Source organism: Salmo trutta, chromosome 14, assembly GCF_901001165.1.
Source record: "Salmo trutta chromosome 14, fSalTru1.1, whole genome shotgun sequence".
NCBI classification, from domain to species: Eukaryota; Metazoa; Chordata; class Actinopteri; order Salmoniformes; family Salmonidae; genus Salmo; species Salmo trutta.
The window spans coordinates 17,674,552-17,693,143 of NC_042970.1; the positions used below are offsets into that span (position 1 = coordinate 17,674,552).

The 18,592-nt window shown below is 41.8% G+C and overlaps 1 protein-coding gene across 1 annotated transcript in view; it reads right to left on the reverse strand.

Moving 5' to 3' along the window:
- LOC115207539 (contactin-4-like) overlaps positions 1 to 18,592 on the reverse strand; it is a 124,532-nt gene that overhangs the window by 34,068 nt on the left and 71,872 nt on the right. Inside the window, exons 2-8 of the mRNA XM_029774695.1 lie at positions 15,816 to 15,960; positions 9,373 to 9,499; positions 9,030 to 9,199; positions 7,780 to 7,875; positions 3,146 to 3,349; positions 2,515 to 2,617; positions 763 to 947 (exon numbers count right to left, since the gene is read on the reverse strand). Coding sequence (XP_029630555.1) covers positions 763 to 947; positions 2,515 to 2,617; positions 3,146 to 3,349; positions 7,780 to 7,875; positions 9,030 to 9,199; positions 9,373 to 9,499; positions 15,816 to 15,870 — 940 coding nt within the window. The 5' untranslated portion in view covers positions 15,871 to 15,960. The remainder of the gene's footprint in view (positions 1 to 762; positions 948 to 2,514; positions 2,618 to 3,145; positions 3,350 to 7,779; positions 7,876 to 9,029; positions 9,200 to 9,372; positions 9,500 to 15,815; positions 15,961 to 18,592) is intronic.

Consider the following 18,592-nt stretch of genomic DNA (forward strand, 5'->3'; position numbering starts at 1 on the left):
ATGCAGTGTTGCAGCAAAATAATCGCAAACTAATTTGGTGATACACAAAGCAAGTCAAACAACATCGAAATTGCATCAATGATGTCAAAAATGTTTTATACATCTCCCTTTTGTCTCTTGTGATGTGGTTTGCGGCAGCGCTGATGGATGTGTTGACTTGAAAACTGAGTCGGAGTTTTGAACTACCCTCCCCCCATTTGTTTCATGCTGGCTGAAGACCTAGCAAGCCAGTAACTCGCTAACACCAGACACAGACGAAAGGGGACACATGTTTGTCATAGATGAATAGGGTAAACTTTTAATTAGATTTGCTGACACCCTACGGTCAAATTTTGACATCAGTAGAGTAGCTATCTAGCTATATATAACCACGCTCCACTGTAAACACGCCTTCTCCGATGTTGGTTACAAGGCGGTACTTATTTAAATTAGGTACGAGAATATCATCTTACCATTGCTGTATTAAAATGAGAGGGTTAAGGTCATGTTACCGTATCCCCTTAATAATCCCTCCTGAATCCAAGTGTTTGACAGGGGGGTGGGGTCCAGTAACTTTATGATCAAACTTTATCAATGTAGAAGCAAAAGTCATTTTTCATACTTTGGTCATCATACTTTGATCTGGTTTCATCCAAATATCATCCAATTTCATGAAAAACATGATTTGGACTGTTCATTACCTTCTGTACAGTTCAATTCATTATCACATATCACAAAAGCAACATACAACTGTTAATTTATATACATTGTGAGCGATCATACTCTGGAATATGAGTTGCCCTTTGGCGATGTTTTTTCCCCTGGAGTTCTCTGCAACACACTCATATGCACCAGCATCCTCCGGTCTGAAATATGGTATTTCCAGGACCCCGTTGGAATGGTTGATTTTCATCTTGCCAGGGAGGGGATTCCCATCTGTTCTCCTCCATGTGATGGCAGGCACTGGGCTGGAGAGGTCAGGTAGTAAAGGTCACCACAGCCACATGCTTGATACTGACACTTAGTATTAAGACATTAGCTGCCAGACATAGATACAGTGCCTAGTGAAAGTCTACCCACCACTTGCACAGTCTTCACATTTTGCTGCTTTACAGTCAAATTTAAAAAGGGATTATATTAGATGTTTTCCCTACAGATCTATACAACCTATTCCACATTTTCAAAGTGAAAGAAAGATATAGAACATTTTCCAAATTATTAATAATTAAAAAGAATGAAATATCTTGATGTCTTCACACCCCAGAGTTAATACTTGGTGGAGACACCTTTGGCAACTAACCCTAACCCTAACCCTAACTCTAACCCTAACCCTAACCCCTAACCCTAACCCTAACCCTAACCCTAACTCTAACCCTAACCCTAACCCTAACCCTTTGGCAACTAACCCTAACCCTAACCCTAACTCTAACCCTAACCCTAACCCCTAACCCTAACCCTAACTCTAACCCCTAACCCTAACCCTAACTCTAACCCTAACCCTAACTCTAACCCTAACCCTAACCCTAACCCCAGAGTTAATACTTGGTGGAGACACCTTTGGCAGCTGTGAATCATTTGAAATAATATTCTAATTTCACAACTCTTAGGGGAATATACTGCATGTCCATTGTTTTTGTAAAAATTGCTCATGTTCAGTACATTTGGTTGGGAATCATTGATAGACAGCAATATTAAAATTGTGTCTCTGATTTTCAAGCAGATTTAAATCAGGCCTGAGACTAGACCACTCAGAAACACTCAACACCTGATGCTCACTGGGGAATTTGTTAGGATCAAAATAAATATGTAAGCAGCAAAGCCCTGGTAAAACTGTTGAGGAAAACCTGCCACAGTCTTTTGAAAACCTAACCCTGGGATAGAGTTGTATTTTTCTGTGGGCCAATTACACAAATTGTAATGCCAAAAACACACCAGAATGGCTTTCTAAGAGGTGTTGAGTGTTCCTGAATGGTCCAGTCTCTGTCCTGACTTATATCTGCTTAAGAAATCACCGATAAGTTTCAAATATTGCTGTCCATCAATGATCCAACCAAATTTACTGAGCTTGAGCAATTTTGACAAAAACAATGGATAAGTTGTGCCAGGTTGGTAATCTTATTCAAAATGATTCACAGCTGTAATGGCTGCCAAAGGTATTTCCACCAAGTATTAAGTCCGGGGTGTGAAGACATGCGCAATCAAGACATCCTCATTTTGTATTTCTTAGTAATGTCTAAAGGTTTCGATAATTTTCATTCACTTTGAAAATGTGGAGCAGGTTGTGTTGATCAATAGGGAAAACAATCCATTTTTATTCATTTTTAGATGTCATTTTAAGGCAGAAAAATGTGAAGACTGTGCAAGGGGTGTGTATACTTTCAGTAACAACAGTATCTAACAGTGGTGTGCGCCATGGGAGATGTGTGCCATCTCTGGCCATGACTAACAGAGTACATTCTCAGAATATTAAATTCCATATGCAGACTACGTGATGCTGCTACAGTGTTCTAGATAATGATCCCAGTTGAGACCTACTTTCCTAAGGCGAAGCATTCCAGTTTCACTGATGATCCTTTGGTGACATGAAGACTTTCCGGGAACTGAACTTCGATCTTTGGCTCATACTCTGCCATTACAGCTGTGTGAGGTGAAAGAAAATCACATTCATTCAAACGAAGTGAACATTGTGTTCTATAATTCTAATTAAATGCAAGACCTGTGGCACAGGACAGGATGGTAGAGGGCAAGCCTGCATGTTGATATGCTTTAGAGCAATACTTTGTTCAGGGGTTGTATGACTTTGGATAACATCTCTGCTCCAGCTCAAATCTTAAGTGGCACACACTGTATAATCAGCAGTAATGAGGTTGAGGTGAATCTCCTTGTGCAGAAGTTTGTGTGCATGTGCATGCATGCATGTATATATGTATGTATGTGTGTATGTCTCTGCACTCTGCATATGTAAATGTTTAAACATTTATTTTCATGCAGAGAGAGAGAGAGTTTCAGACCCACAGCTCTGTAGAGCATGAATACTGCCCAACCCACTCCTGAGCAGCAGAAAAACAAACAGACGACTGATTTTATCTCCTTAGCTTTCACTCCCCGCAATGACAGAGGCAAGTTCAGCGTGCAGGATGAGCAGGAGCCAGTGGAGCATGCTTACCGTCCCTGCGCAGCTCCACGGGGGTGGGCGAGCTGTAAACGGTGGCGTTGGTCATCATGTTCCTCACCACACACGTGTAGTTCCCCACATCGGAGGCCTCCACTTTGGCGATGTACAGGTTGCCTGTCCTCTGGGAGACGAAGCGACGGGTATCCTGCAGCAGGAAACTTGGGCGTCTGTTGAAAACCCATGAGTATTTGATCTCTGCAGAGGAAGAGCACAGACAGCAACCGCATAGGATTGTGGGTATTGACAAAGGAAGAGATACATGTTCCAATGACATTCCAAAATCTGCCAGTGTGGTGAAACTAAGAATAGACAAGAGATCAGGTTAAATTCTTGTACCTGTACTGTAGCTATAAAAAAGGTGGAGACACAGTAGCTGAGTACAGTTTTCAATATACATTCAATGAAATATTGCACTTAGTGTGAGGTGCCAGATATTCCCATGCCAGATATGTGCAAACAGTTCATAATTCAATAATGCATCCTTCAAATTGTTATGCTTAACATGGCTGAACCTTGCCCTTTTCACATCTCTAAGCATCCCAGAGAGTAAGCAGAGATTTGGATACGCTATTGAATTACATGTTCAGTTAGCCTCACATATTAAGGGTCAGTATTTAGTGGTCAGAATTAAGGGGTCAGTTGAAAAACATTATCGCGAGAGAGAGAGAGATGAGAGACAGACAGAGAGAGACAGCGAGAGACAGACAGAGAGACAGACAGAGACAGACAGAGAGACAGAGAGACAGACAGACAGACAGACAGACAGACAGACAGACAGACAGACAGACAGACAGACAGACAGACAGACAGACAGACAGAGACAGAGAGAGAGACAGAGAGAGAGAGACAGAGAGAGAGAGAGACAGAGAGAGAGAGAGAGAGAGAGAGAGACACACAGAGAGAGAGAGAGAGAGAGAGAGAGACACAGAGAGAGACAGAGACAGAGAGAGAGACAGAGACAGAGAGACAGAGACAGAGAGAGACAGAGAGAGACAGAGAGACAGAGACAGAGAGACAGAGACAGAGAGAGAGAGACAGAGAGAGGAGGAGTGAGGAGGAGAGAGCGAGAGAGACAGAGAGAGACACAGAGAGAGAGACTGAGAAACAGAGAAACAGAGAGACAGACAGAGAGAGGAGGAGAGAGGAGGAGAGAGACATAGAGGAGGAGAGAGGAGGAGAGGCGGCATGTAGCAGCGGGATCTGAAGAAATGAATGTGAAATTAAGAGCTTGTTATTAGAGGTGTGAGGGACAGGGAGGGTAGGATGGGCTGGGGTATTAAAGCCCCTCTGTGATCAGAAACACATTACATCCTGCAGTCAGTCTTTTGACTGGACAGTGAAACATACCATTGCTTCCTTCTGGGAAACAGTGAATTAAAATCCTCAGCTTATGGGTTGTGGTCTCACAACAACAGATGACTTGCAGGCACATAATCTTATGTTCTCGGACAGAATTTAACTCTGAACACAGACCATTATAGACCACATAATACTGAACACAGACCGTTTTAGACCACATAACACTGATTGATCAAAGTTGCATCAAATGACATGTATTCTTTCTATGTATATAGGTAAATGTATTTCTGTACAAGCATTAACTAGCATTCATTTGGTTTGACATTACTGCAACTTACAGTGAGGGAAAAAAGTATTTGATCCCCTGCTGATTTTGTACGTTTATTTGAACGTTTATTTGAACAGTGAGAGACAGAATAACAACAAAAAAATCAAGAAAAACGCATGTCAAAAATGTTATAAATTGATTTGCATTTTAATGAGGGAAATAAGTATTAGACCCGCTCTCAATCAGAAAGATTTCTGGCTCCCAGGTGTCTTTTATACAGGTAACAAGCTTAGATTAGGAGCACACTCTTAAAGGGAGTGCTCCTAATCTCAGCTTGTTACCTGTATAAAAGACACCTGTCCACAGAAGCAATCAATCAATCAGATTCCAAACTCTCCACCATGGCCAAGACCAAAGAGCTCTCCAAGGATATCAGGGACAAGATTGTAGACCTACACAAGGCTGGAATGGGCTACAAGACCATCGCCAAGCAGCTTGGTGCGATTATTCGCAAATGGAAGAAACACAAAAGAACTGTCAATCTCCCTCGGCCTGGGGCTCCATGCAAGATCTCACCTCGTGGAGTTGCAATGATCATGAGAACGGTGAGGAATCAGCCCAGAACTACACGGGAGGATCTTGTCAATGATCTCAAGGCAGCTGGGACCATAGTCACCAAGAAAACAATTGGTAACACACTACGCCGTGAAGGACTGAAATCCTGCAGTGCCCGCAAGGTCCCCCTGTTCAAGAAAGCACATATACATGCCCGTCTGAAGTTTGCCATTGAACATCTGAATGATTCAGAGGACAACTGGGTGAAAGTGTTGTGGTCAGATGAGACCAAAATGAAGCTCTTTGGCATCAACGCAACTCGCCGTGTTTGGAGGAGGAGGAATGCTGCCTATGACCCCAAGAACACCATCCCCACCGTCAAACATGGAGGTGGAAACATTATGCTTTGGGGGTGTTTTTCTGCTAAGGGGACAGGACAACTTCACCGCATCAAAGGGACGATGGACAGGGCCATGTACCGTCAAATCTTGGGTGAGAATTTCCTTCCCTCAGCCAGGGCATTGAAAATGGGTCGTGGATGGGTATTCCAGCATGACAATGACCCATAACACACGGCCAAGCCAATAAAGGAGTGGCTCAAGAAGAAGCACATTAAGGTCCTGGAGTGGCCTAGCCAGTCTCCAGACCTTAATCCCATAGAAAATCTGTGGAGGGAGCTCAAGGTTCGAGTTGCCAAACGTCAGCCTCGAAACCTTAATGACTTGGAGAAGATCTGCAAAGAGGAGTGGGACAAAATCCCTCCTGAGATGTGTGCAAACCTGGTGGCCCACTACAAGAAACGTCTGACCTCAGTGATTGCCAACAAGGGTTTTGCCACCAAGTACTAAGTCATGTTTTGCAGAGGGGTCAAATACTTATTTCCCTCATTAAAATGCAAATCAATTTATAACATTTTTGACATGCGTTTTTCTGGATTTTTTTGTTGTTATTCTGTCTCTCACTGTTCAAATAAACCTACCATTAAAATTATAGACTGATCATTTCTTTGTCAGTGGGCAAACGTACAAAATCAGCAGGGGATCAAATACTTTTTTTCCCTCACTGTATGGCAGAAAACAATAAAACATGTTTGCTTGGATGTTGTTAAGTTTTTACTCTGAGAATTAGAACCTAACGGACACTATGAAAGATTAACCAAGTTTATTCTTCCCAGAGGATCAATAGAGCTGCACCCTTCCTCCTAGGCCGAGTCTCCTCCTACACATCTGAACAGCAGATGCATCTCTGTTGCTAGACAGAACCTTAGTGATATCTGTTCTTCTTCACTTCATCTGACCTGACCTCTTCCCCAAAGTGCTCACTCCTCTTATCAATGCCTGCCACATGTGATGGCTTTCTTTGCACTCAACACATTCCAAGCTTAATTGCACCGACTATATACCTTCCTCCTACAGATAACCATTCACTTCTGGTGTAGACCCTCTAAACCTAAGCACTCAATATTTCAATAGGATACCTGATAATTAAACCTATCCCAAGTTTAGGAGTAAGTACCTAGAATCCATCAATCTAAAATCCACAGCATTGTTTTCCAATTGAAGCGTTGATTCGTTTAGCAAACGCACTTATCGAAAGCAACTTACAGCAAGGAGTGCATACATTTCCATACTGGCCCCCAGTGGGAATTGAACACACAACCCTGGTGTTGCAAGCACCATGCGCTACCTACTGAGCCACACAGGACTTCCTTTCAAATCCACCTGAAGACAGCAGCACTGTGTTACAAAATCCAATAAAATGTGTGACAATGGTCTATCTGGAAAAAAAAGCTTGAAAATGTCAAATAAAGAGATGAAGGCATTTTGGGAAAAGGAGGGCAAATTGCAAAACGGTATAGTTCGAATCCCTTGTGGCCATTGATTCATTTAGAAACAGAGTGGGGAAATGCTGGTGCACTGGTGTGAAAGTGTACTGGTGGCGCGGAATGGCTGCGGGATTGCGGGACACTTTGAGAGTCTGCTAATCAGCACCACACAGACACGGAGCAGACTCACAGCTGTGCCACAGGATAACGCCCCCCTCCCCGGACACACCAGCCACCAGGAGCCTTTATTACCCACATTTACTCAGGCTACACTGAAAAAACCTGCCGCTAGGAAGTGGAGCACCAGAGGCTTTACAGATGGTCGCGGCTCACATGGGGGAAAGTCAGCTTGAGGCCATGACGTGTGAGGGTATGAACTATGGATGTGAAGGTATGAGTTTGGGGAGCGTTCACCAAGAGGAGTGGTGCTGCTACAGTCCAGTAGAAATGATAATAATAGCCAGTCCCACAGGAGAGGAAGAGAGAGGAAACAGGATATGAAAAGACTGAAAGACTAAGAGCAGTGAGAAGAAATAGTAGGATATGAGAACAAAAAGGTTTAACAGTGTCGGGGAAAGATAGTGGGTATGACAGTGAGGAACAATAAGATGTGCAGGGTGTGACAGAGTGAAGCAGCATAGAGTCTGTGAGCTTTGAGGTTACAAAGCATTATAGTACCTCCATTATGGGGTGGAGGGCCACACAGTAGCACCACTGCCTGGCCTTCTCTCACTGACACTGTGTTCCTGGGCTTTCTGCTGAAATTCTGTAGATCTGTGAGGAGGCAAAGACAAAAGGGCTTTGATTAGTTTCAGACTTCTATAGTACAACAGCCTCTACAGTGCAGTGATATTCTGGAGGGCATTTTCATTTTGAAGACCATTTTCCTCTCTATGCAGTTTTATTATACCTCATCCACTTTAGTTCCCTGCTAATACCAACAGTGACGTGTGAACAGGGAGAGGCGTAAATACCTTCCTCTAAACTGGATTTACAGATCACTTTCACTTTTCATTAAATGCTGCTGCCTTATAAGGAAAAACAAACAGCACTAGGGACCACAAACCTTTGAAAATATCATCCAAATCCCAAGAGGGGACAGGCAAATATCAAGAATAATAAAGTCATAACTCATCTCATCCAAGGCTTATCACCATTTAAATGAAAAGATCAAGTATGAACCCCCTACCTGCATGAATATAACAACCTCCTACCACCTGAGATTGGTTATAATTTCCCTAATGTAATGGGTTAGATTGGTTAATTAGCTAAGACTGGCAGTAAACCTGCGTTGTAAAGTGAAACAATATAAATCAATGTTCTACTGACACATGAACAGCCAACCAGGTCTACCAATTAAAGATTGGATAAACAAGCAATCAATCAGCAAGGAAGATCATCTCGGTGGACTTTTATAACTGGGTTACTCTTAGTATCATCTCCGGAGATGTGAATATGTTGATGGGTTTTTAGGATAACTTTAGTCTAAAATGATCTTTATCTTTCACAAGCTATAGAGGGAGTGAATTTCAACAGTGCATTTGAGTGAGAGGAAGAAAAAAGTATCCTTCTGTTGTTGAAATGCTCCAGATGATGTGATCCTCAGGGTGTAACATTAAGCCAGTGTTAAAACCATGCTACGATTCAGACTTACACTAATCACTCATGGAGCTGCAGGCTTAGTGCATGTCAACATGGCAATTATCCCCAATAATGTCTCTTTTCAAATTAAACCACAGAATGAGAGGAAAAACACTTTTTGTGTTTGTAACCTGAATGATTTGCTTATGCTGTACTCAGTTGTATGTCAAATCACAGCAAATGGCACCTTCATTCGATGAGAAACAGAATGTGTCTAAGAAGGAGTAGTGGTGTAAAAATTCACTTGAATTGTTGTTTGTATTAGATACAGGACTAGATGTACTCACATGCAAACTGCACCTTGGCCTCCTTGCTGACAATGGTTCCAAAGGTATTGGTAGCGATACACTGGTAAACCCCTCCATGATGTGTTGCATGGGGGTTATTGATCAACAGGTTTCCTTCAACCAGGTTGTAGTTCAAATCCATGTCAATCTCTCTCCCATCAACCTTCCATCTGTAGAGCAACACACAAACACAATTATTCATCCCTATCATATTTCTATAGAACTGATGGAGTTGTTTAGAAAATGGAGACAATATACACCAAAAGGATAAAACAGTCTTCTCAGTTGAAGATAGAGGGGAAAAAGAGGAAAGGTATGAAAAGTTAAAGGGACAAACACCTACTTATAGTATGGGGCTGGGTTTCCCTTTGCTTTACAATTGATGAACACCTTGTTGTCCTCAAAGCTCAAGGGGAAAATGCTGTCACTTGGTTCTTGACTGAAGACGGGTCCATGGCGGGTGTTTCTCTCTGAGTGAAAGAGCACAACTGTTTTAGTTTTACCTTGCTGTTGACAACTATGCCTGAATGGTAAAAGCAATACCGAAGAGAATTACTGAGGCCAAATGATAAGTTGTATGAACCTATACCCAATTATGTGCCAAATTGTTTCATTATACATACAGTAGTCTTAGGCAACAAGTATAGCCCACAGTGTTGACATGAGCGAGGACAAATACTACACTGACACAAGAGGCCAATTAACTGATTACATTCTCTACGCCCTGTAGCTCTGCATGCATATTATGACTCTTCAGTTTACAGAAGACACTGACATATCCTAGTGTTTTCCTTCTTTCCATTTGAATTCTAACCAACGTGCAGTCTGTTGTTGGCATACCCATGGCACGCATGGCAGCTCAGTCAGGTCTGTTGTTTTGGTAAGCTGTAGCCAACATACCAATTCAACAGAGTAATTATCCCATGTTAATCTAATTAACTCCACTGAAATGTAGCTATCATTCCCACAATGGGTAAAGTTCCTTCCAACAGAACTAACGGTCTTCACTATTCATACAGTAGGCTACAGTATCCTGGTGATGAGACATACACAAGGCTACAGTATCCTGGTGTAGAGACATACAGAAGGCTACAGTATCCTGGTGTAGAGACACACAGAAGGCTAGAGTATCCCGGTGTAGGGACATATAGTAGGCTACAGTATCCTGGTGTAGGGACATATAGTAGGCTACAGTATCCCGGTGTAGAGACATACAGAAGGCTGCAGTATCCCGGTGTAGAGACATACAGTAGGCTACAGTATCCTGGTGATGAGACATACAGAAGGCTACAGTATCCCTATGTAGAGACATACAGTAGGCTACAGTATCCTGGTGTAGAGACATACAGAAGGCTACAGTATCCCGGTGTAGAGACATACAGAAGGCTACAGTATCCCGGTGTAGAGACATACAGTAGGCTACAGTATCCTGGTTATGAGACATACAGTAGGCTACAGTATTCTGGTGTAAAAACATAGTAGGCTACACTATCCTGGTGATGAGACATACAGAAGGCTACAGTATCCCAGTGTAGAGACATATAGTAGGCTACAGTATCCTGGTTATGAGACATACAGTAGGCTACAGTATCCTGGTGTAGAGACATACAGAAGGCTACAGTATCCTGGTGTAGAGACATACAGAAGGCTACAGTATCCTGGTGTAGAAACATACAGAAGGCTACAGTATCTCGGTGTAGAGACATACAGTAGCCTACAGTATCCCGGTGTAGAGACATACAGTAGGCTACAGTATCCTGGTGTAGAGACATATAGTAGGCTACAGTATCCTGGTGTAGAGACATACAGTAGGCTACAGTATCCTGGTGTAGAGACATACAGAAGGCTACAGTATCCTGGTGTAGAGACATACAGCAAGCTACAGTATCCTGGTGTAGAGACATACAGAACGCTACACTATCCTGGTGATGAGACATACAGAAGGCTACAGTATCCCGGTGTAGAGACATATAGTAGGCTACAGTATCCCGGTGTAGAGACATACAGTAGGCTACAGTATCCTGGTGTAGGGACATATAGTAGGCTACAGTATCCCGGTGTAGAGACATACAGTAGGCTACAGTATCCTGGTGTAGAGACATACAGTAGGCTACAGTATCTCGGTGTAGAGACATACAGTAGGCTACAGTATCCTGGTGTAGAGACATATAGTAGGCTACAGTATCCTGGTTATGAGACATACAGTAGGCTACAGTATCCTGGTGTAGAGACATACAGAAGGCTACAGTATCCCGGTGTAGAGACATATAGTAGGCTACAGTATCCCGGTGTAGAGACATACAGAAGGCTACAGTATCCTGGTGATGAGACATACAGTAGGCTACACTATCCTGGTGTAGAGACATACAGTAGGCTACAGTATCCTGGTGTAGAGACATACAGAAGGCTACAGTATCCTGGTGTAGAGACATACAGAAGGCTACAGTATCCCGGTGTAGAGACATACAGAAGGCTACAGTATCCTGGTGTAGAGACATACAGTAGGCTACAGTATCCTGGTGATGAGACATATAGTAGGCTACAGTATCCCGGTGTAGAGACATACAGAAAGCTACAGTATCCTGGTGTAGAGACATACAGAAGGCTACAGTATCCTGGTGATGAGACATATAGTAGGCTAAAGTATTCTGGTGTTAAAACATAGTAGGCTACAATATCCTGGTGATGAGACATACAGAAGGCTACAGTATCCCGGTGTAGAGACATATAGTAGGCTACAGTATCCCGGTGTAGAGACATACAGTAGGCTACAGTATCCTGGTGTAGGGACATATAGTAGGCTACAGTATCCCGGTGTAGAGACATACAGTAGGCTACAGTATCCTGTTGTTGAGACATACAGTAGGCTACAGTATCCCGGTGTAGAGACATACAGTAGGCTACAGTATCCTGGTGTAGAGACATACAGTAGGCTACAGTATCCTGGTGTAGAGACATACAGTAGACTACAGTATCCTGTTGTTGAGACATACAGTAGGCTACAGTATCCCGGTGTAGAGACATACAGTAGGCTACAATATCCTGGTGTAGAGACATACAGTAGGTTACACTATCCTGGTGTAGAGACATATAGTAGGCTACAGTATCCTGGTGTAGAGACATATAGTAGGCTACAGTATCCTGGTGTAGAGACATATAGTAGGCTACAGTATCCTGTTGTTGAGACATACAGTAGGCTACAGTATCCTGGTGTAGAGACATACAGTAGGCTACAGTATCCTGGTGTAGAGACATACAGTAGGCTACAGTATCCTGGTGTAGAGACATACAGTAGGCTACAGTATCCTGTTGTTGAGACATACAGTAGGCTACAGTATCCTGGTGTAGAGACATACAGTAGACTACAGTATCCTGGTGTAGAGACATACAGTAGGCTACAGTATCCTGGTGTAGAGACATACAGTAGACTACAGTATCCTGTTGTTGAGACATACAGTAGGCTACAGTATCCCGGTGTAGAGACATACAGTAGGCTACAGTATCCTGGTGTAGAGACATACAGTAGGTTACACTATCCTGGTGTAGAGACATATAGTAGGCTACAGAATCCTGTTGTTGAGACGTACAGTAGGCTACAGTATCCTGGTGTAGAGACATATAGTAGGCTACAGTATCCTGTTGTTGAGACATACAGTAGGCTACAGTATCCTGGTGTAGAGACATACAGTAGGCTACAGTATTCTGGTGTAGAGACATACAGTAGGCTACAGTATCCTGGTGTAGAGACATATAGTAGGCTACAGTATCCTGTTGTTGAGACATACAGTAGGCTACAGTATCCCGGTGTAGAGACATACAGTAGGCTACAATATCCTGGTGTAGAGACATACAGTAGGTTACACTATCCTGGTGTAGAGACATATAGTAGGCTACAGTATCCTGGTGTAGAGACATATAGTAGGCTACAGTATCCTGGTGTAGAGACATATAGTAGGCTACAGTATCCTGTTGTTGAGACATACAGTAGGCTACAGTATCCTGGTGTAGAGACATACAGTAGGCTACAGTATCCTGGTGTAGAGACATACAGTAGGCTACAGTATCCTGGTGTAGAGACATACAGTAGGCTACAGTATCCTGTTGTTGAGACATACAGTAGGCTACAGTATCCTGGTGTAGAGACATACAGTAGACTACAGTATCCTGGTGTAGAGACATACAGTAGGCTACAGTATCCTGGTGTAGAGACATACAGTAGACTACAGTATCCTGTTGTTGAGACATACAGTAGGCTACAGTATCCCGGTGTAGAGACATACAGTAGGCTACAGTATCCTGGTGTAGAGACATACAGTAGGTTACACTATCCTGGTGTAGAGACATATAGTAGGCTACAGAATCCTGTTGTTGAGACGTACAGTAGGCTACAGTATCCTGGTGTAGAGACATATAGTAGGCTACAGTATCCTGTTGTTGAGACATACAGTAGGCTACAGTATCCTGGTGTAGAGACATACAGTAGGCTACAGTATTCTGGTGTAGAGACATACAGTAGGTTACACTATCCTGGTGGCTTTTCACAGCTACAGTCACATTTTTTTTATGTCCCCTTTGAAAATCACCTGTTTTTTTTATTTTTATTTCATATGGTCTCTAACCTTGACGACTAGGACAAAGAGAAGTAGTCCCTCCCGCATCATCACCCTAATGAGAGTTTGGGGGAGAAGCATTGCCTAAGGTGAGGGCCTCCTTTCTTTTACCAGCCTCCAAGGGAGGTGCTTCATTTCCCGATGTGCTTTAAATGAAATAAATCAATGAACCTTTAATAGCTGGGCTATTCGACCTGGGAAGAGCTTCATGTAAGTTTGAGAGAAGTCACCCTGGCTTGCAGTCACCCTCCTCAAACTAAACATGCACACTGAATATCAATTATAAATGCATGTATGTAAATGCAAGCTCAATGATGGGGAAAATATATAAACTTTGACTTCTTCACATTCCGTCACCCCCTCCTCCACATTCCGTCACCCCTCTCCTCATTCTGTTAACTCCTCCTCATTCTGTTACCTCCTCCTCATTCTCTGTTTCCCTCTCCAGGCTGCCTAGATCCATAGGTGTCCCTGAGAAAGTGCTGACTTAAGACAAAATGCTAAATCAATGGAGATGGAAGAATAGAAAACACCACGATGGCCACCTGCTCCATACACTGTATAAATGGAAATACATTTGTCTGATGACTTGTAAACATTCGGCTTGACTTCCATTTATATCTGTCAGAAAGGCCTGTTAACTTCAAACCCCTCTTATTTCTGTAGACAGATCATAATACGATAACAGTATTATGACATAACTGTGTGGGAGATACTCGGCTCTATTGAAACTCCAGAGCTCTGCCTTTACCAGGTCACTCAGGTGTATGGAAAAGGAATTCAGGTTAGCAATTGGGATCTTACAGTTGTGTGTTCAGTGTTTTGGCAGAGGGCGAGATATAGAAGGATAAGGAAGTGTTAATCCCATTGTACAAGGAGATACAGTACCAGTATAAAGTGAGACATATGACATGAAGAATGAGAAATACAACATAGATTAGCAGCATTGAAACCATTGTGAGTTAATCACAAACTCTACAACTTTCACTTCAAGTTTGACACAAGATTAAAAAAAATAAAAAATTTAACCAATGTTTAGAAACGGTATAATCTTTTCAAATTATATCATATAAAGGACTGGTGGAGTTGTCACACATGCAGCTAACACAAATATGGAAATATCTGCTCTATCCAAAATTACAACTAACTAATTGCAGCATTACCGCAAAAATGGAAAAGGCAAGTGGAAGGAGGAGAAAGTAAGGAACTTGTCTGTCGGCCCTGTACTAAAGGCCAAAATTGGTTAAAGAAAATTGTGATAAAAAAAAAAAGTAAACCAGTTTGATTTAAGGACTAAACAATGGACAGCTGTGCCATACAGATTGCATAGTAGTTGGGAAGAGATTTTTGATGTACCGATTCCATGGCACATGGTTTATGAACTGACACACAAAACAACGCCGGATTCTAAATTTTTTTATTTAAATTATACAAAATTCTTGCAACCAATATAATGTAATATATATGGAGGCAACAACCATCCCAGCTCTGCAGATTTTGCTGCGAAGAGACAGAATCATTAGATCATTTGTTTTGGTACTGTGCATATCTAGCTTGTTTTTGGTTGCAGGTTCAGGAATGGCTGAAGAATTTACCTGGAGCTAACTCTGCAGATAGCACTATTGAGTGATTTAAAAAGTCATAGTCAATCAATCAATTATATAACAATACTATTAGCAAAAATGTTTATCTTTAATTTACAATCTGTAGAAACTTTGAGAATAGGAAGGTTCAGAACTTTTTTGAAACACAACAGCACAGTAGAAAAAATATATGGCAAATTGAAATCAAAACTGGATGGTCTTCAGAGATAGATGGGTTGAGGGATTGGACTAAAAACAAACCTAAGATAACTAATGTAAAATATACTGTGTCTGTAAAATATATATAGTATGTATAAGCTGGAAGTAGAAGCCTAAGTGTTGTTGTCCATTAGTTACTTCAATTAGGGGAGGCTTGTTAGGGTTAGGGGAAAATAATAAAATAAATAAATATACATACATACATATACATACATACTTACAATAATAATACCAGTGGTAAACATCTAACAGCATGCATCCTGGGTGAGAATGGCATGATACTTTTTGAAGAGAAGGAAAGGATAAAACAGACATGCAAGAGATGAGTGTGCAGATCAGGTGTGGTATCAACGGCGACTTGGGGGCCATCTTACCAGCAAGGCAGTCCTTGAATGACAGAAGGATTAACAGTTCCCATGGCAACAACATCTTCAATTTCCAAGGTCAAAGATTTTCTTTTCTCCCATCCAATTGCCAGTGAGAGTAGAATATTTCCTGTGTAAACTCGGCTCCTTTTAGCTGTGGAAGGAGAAAAGAGGAAATGGGCAATGCGGCAACAATCCTTTTGCAATATACACTGAGCCTGTTGAAAAACGGAACTGGAACTTGAGGAAAATCAGTGAGCCATTAACAATTCATTCATCTAATAAGCAGAGCCAAGACCCTGTGCCTGAGGGGCAGCTAGCAGCTTATCCATGGGAGCTGATATTTGGTGTATACATTCTGCTGCTACAATATCTCCCAGGAGCACAAGTCAAGGGAGCGAGAAAAAAGATTCAAGGCTTACAGCAGCAACCGATGAGCAGCACAGCTCCCCTGCCAAAGGCAATGTTTAGATTTCTCTCAAACTATTGTTGGTTCAACACCTTTACACTGAAAATAATGTGAAGCATATACAGATCTGCATGCATTTCTCTCCCCATATATCAGTGAAAAGGATGTGCCGGGGAGGCGTTCGATGTGAGACTTTTAAAGGGCAGGGAATAAGACAGCGTGGTGAGACATATTAAATTAAACTGCCCTCTATTGAGAGAACTAGAGAAAGCAATCCACATAGTGGAAAGGCATTCATTCTACTTCAAAACAGAGCAGACACAGACAGAGAAGATATCCTCTATGAATCATGAGGGAACTGTTACTGCTGTGAATTCTAAAAGCAAAGTCTTGCTGCTATACACATTACATTTACAGGCTCTAAGCAGTTCCAGACAGAGGGTCAGGTATCAATAACATAAAGTCATTATATTGTGCCGGTATCAGGTATTTATTTACCGGAGTATTAATAGGCCTAATGGGAGACGTTTGAATGAATATTGTTATTGTAATATTGAGATTGAGTTAATTTTTATAGGAACAGTGCACAAACATTTCAGTAAAATTGCCGGTTTTAGCCAGCCGGCTAACTTTCAATCGCAGTCCCTGGGCAGGTTATTAAAAACAATTACAATAACAATAACAATGCAGACAAACAATGAGCAGTGAGCACATGCAGAGCAACATAGGACAAGCAACACGTAGCACGCAGACAGAAAGAAAACAATAATACATAAAAGAAACAAAGAGTTTCCACACCTCACAAGCTACAGACAACATGGAGAGCTGCAATACACAGCTAGGTTCACAAATCTGATTGGCCTTTGGCCATGTCTTTATGTTTTTTGTGAAGATGTGATAGGTGGTGCAGTTGTGTGTGTCTGATGGCGGTGTGACATGGGAAGCTCTCACAGAGAAAGAAGATTGCCTGCTTTTCCTTAAGGGAACTATACAGTCACCTCTCATGGCAGGCCTTGTGGATCTGCTACCATGGGTTTGGGTTTTCTGTTTAACAAATGTACTAAGTGGAGGGGGATGCAGGCCATTCAGGATCTTGAATACAAGACATTCTTCAGTGTATTGCACAAGATTTTCCCAACTCAGAAGCTCGTGGTTTCTGAAGATGTAACAGTGTTGATGGCTATTGGGCTTCCTATCAAGCACTTTGAGAGCCTGTTAGTAGACAGACTGAATGGGTTTTAATTTTGTACAGCAAGCTTAGGCCCAACTAGTCAAGCAATATGTTAAGTGGGGGAGTATCATGGCATTTAACTACAGTTTTGCTATCTGTAGTCAAACAAATTCCAATGAATCGGAAATTAGCTAGGTTGAACTTGGTTATTTTAGTTAGATATTACTGGACTATTGGAGCTAGGAGCACAAGCATTTCGCTACACCCGCAATAACATTTGCTAAATATGTTTATGCGACCAATAAAATGTGATTTGGTGCAGTATATTTCCGAAATAATATATAATATAATCAAATCGCATTTTATTTGTGACGTGCGCCGAATACAACAGGTATACCTTACCGTTAAATGCTTACTTACAAGACCATTGTTACAAGTACAGAAATCATACAGAGATCATCACCATATGATGCAAAATGCAGCATCATATGATGCAAAATGCATCATACGGGTATGATTTCTGTATTTTGAAAGTTACATTATCTTGAAAACTTGATTGCTGACAAGAAAAACCTTTTGGGACTATGTCAATAATGGACTAATAAAACAAATACCAAACTATTGTTTTGGGTGGAGTTTTCCTTTGAACAACAATGCAAAGTTGAAAAAAAGTAGGAAACATTTTCTAAATAAACTCTATAAAACACTATAAAAAACAATAACAAGGCTATATACAAGCGGTACCAAGTCAAAGATCAGGGGTATGGATTAGTCAAGGTAATTGAGGTAATATGGACATGTAGGTTGGGGTAAAGTGACTAGGCATACAGTAGATTATAAACAAAAAGTAGCAGCAGCATATGTGAAGAGTGTGAAGGAATGTGAATATACACTATATATTGAAAAATATGTGGGCACCCCTTCAAATTACTGGATTTGGCTATTTCAGCCACACCCATTGCTGACAGGTGTATAAAATCAAGCACACAGCCATGCAATCTCCATAGACAAACATTGGCAGTAGAATGGCCTTACTGAAGAGCTCAGTGACTTTGAACGTGGCACCGTAATATGATGACACCTTTCCAACAAGTCAGTTTGTAAAATTTCTGCCCTGCTAGAGCTGCCCTGGTCAACTGTAAGTGCTGTTATTGTGAAGTGGAAACGTCTAGGAGCAACGGGACCGCCGAGTGCTGAAGCGCATTA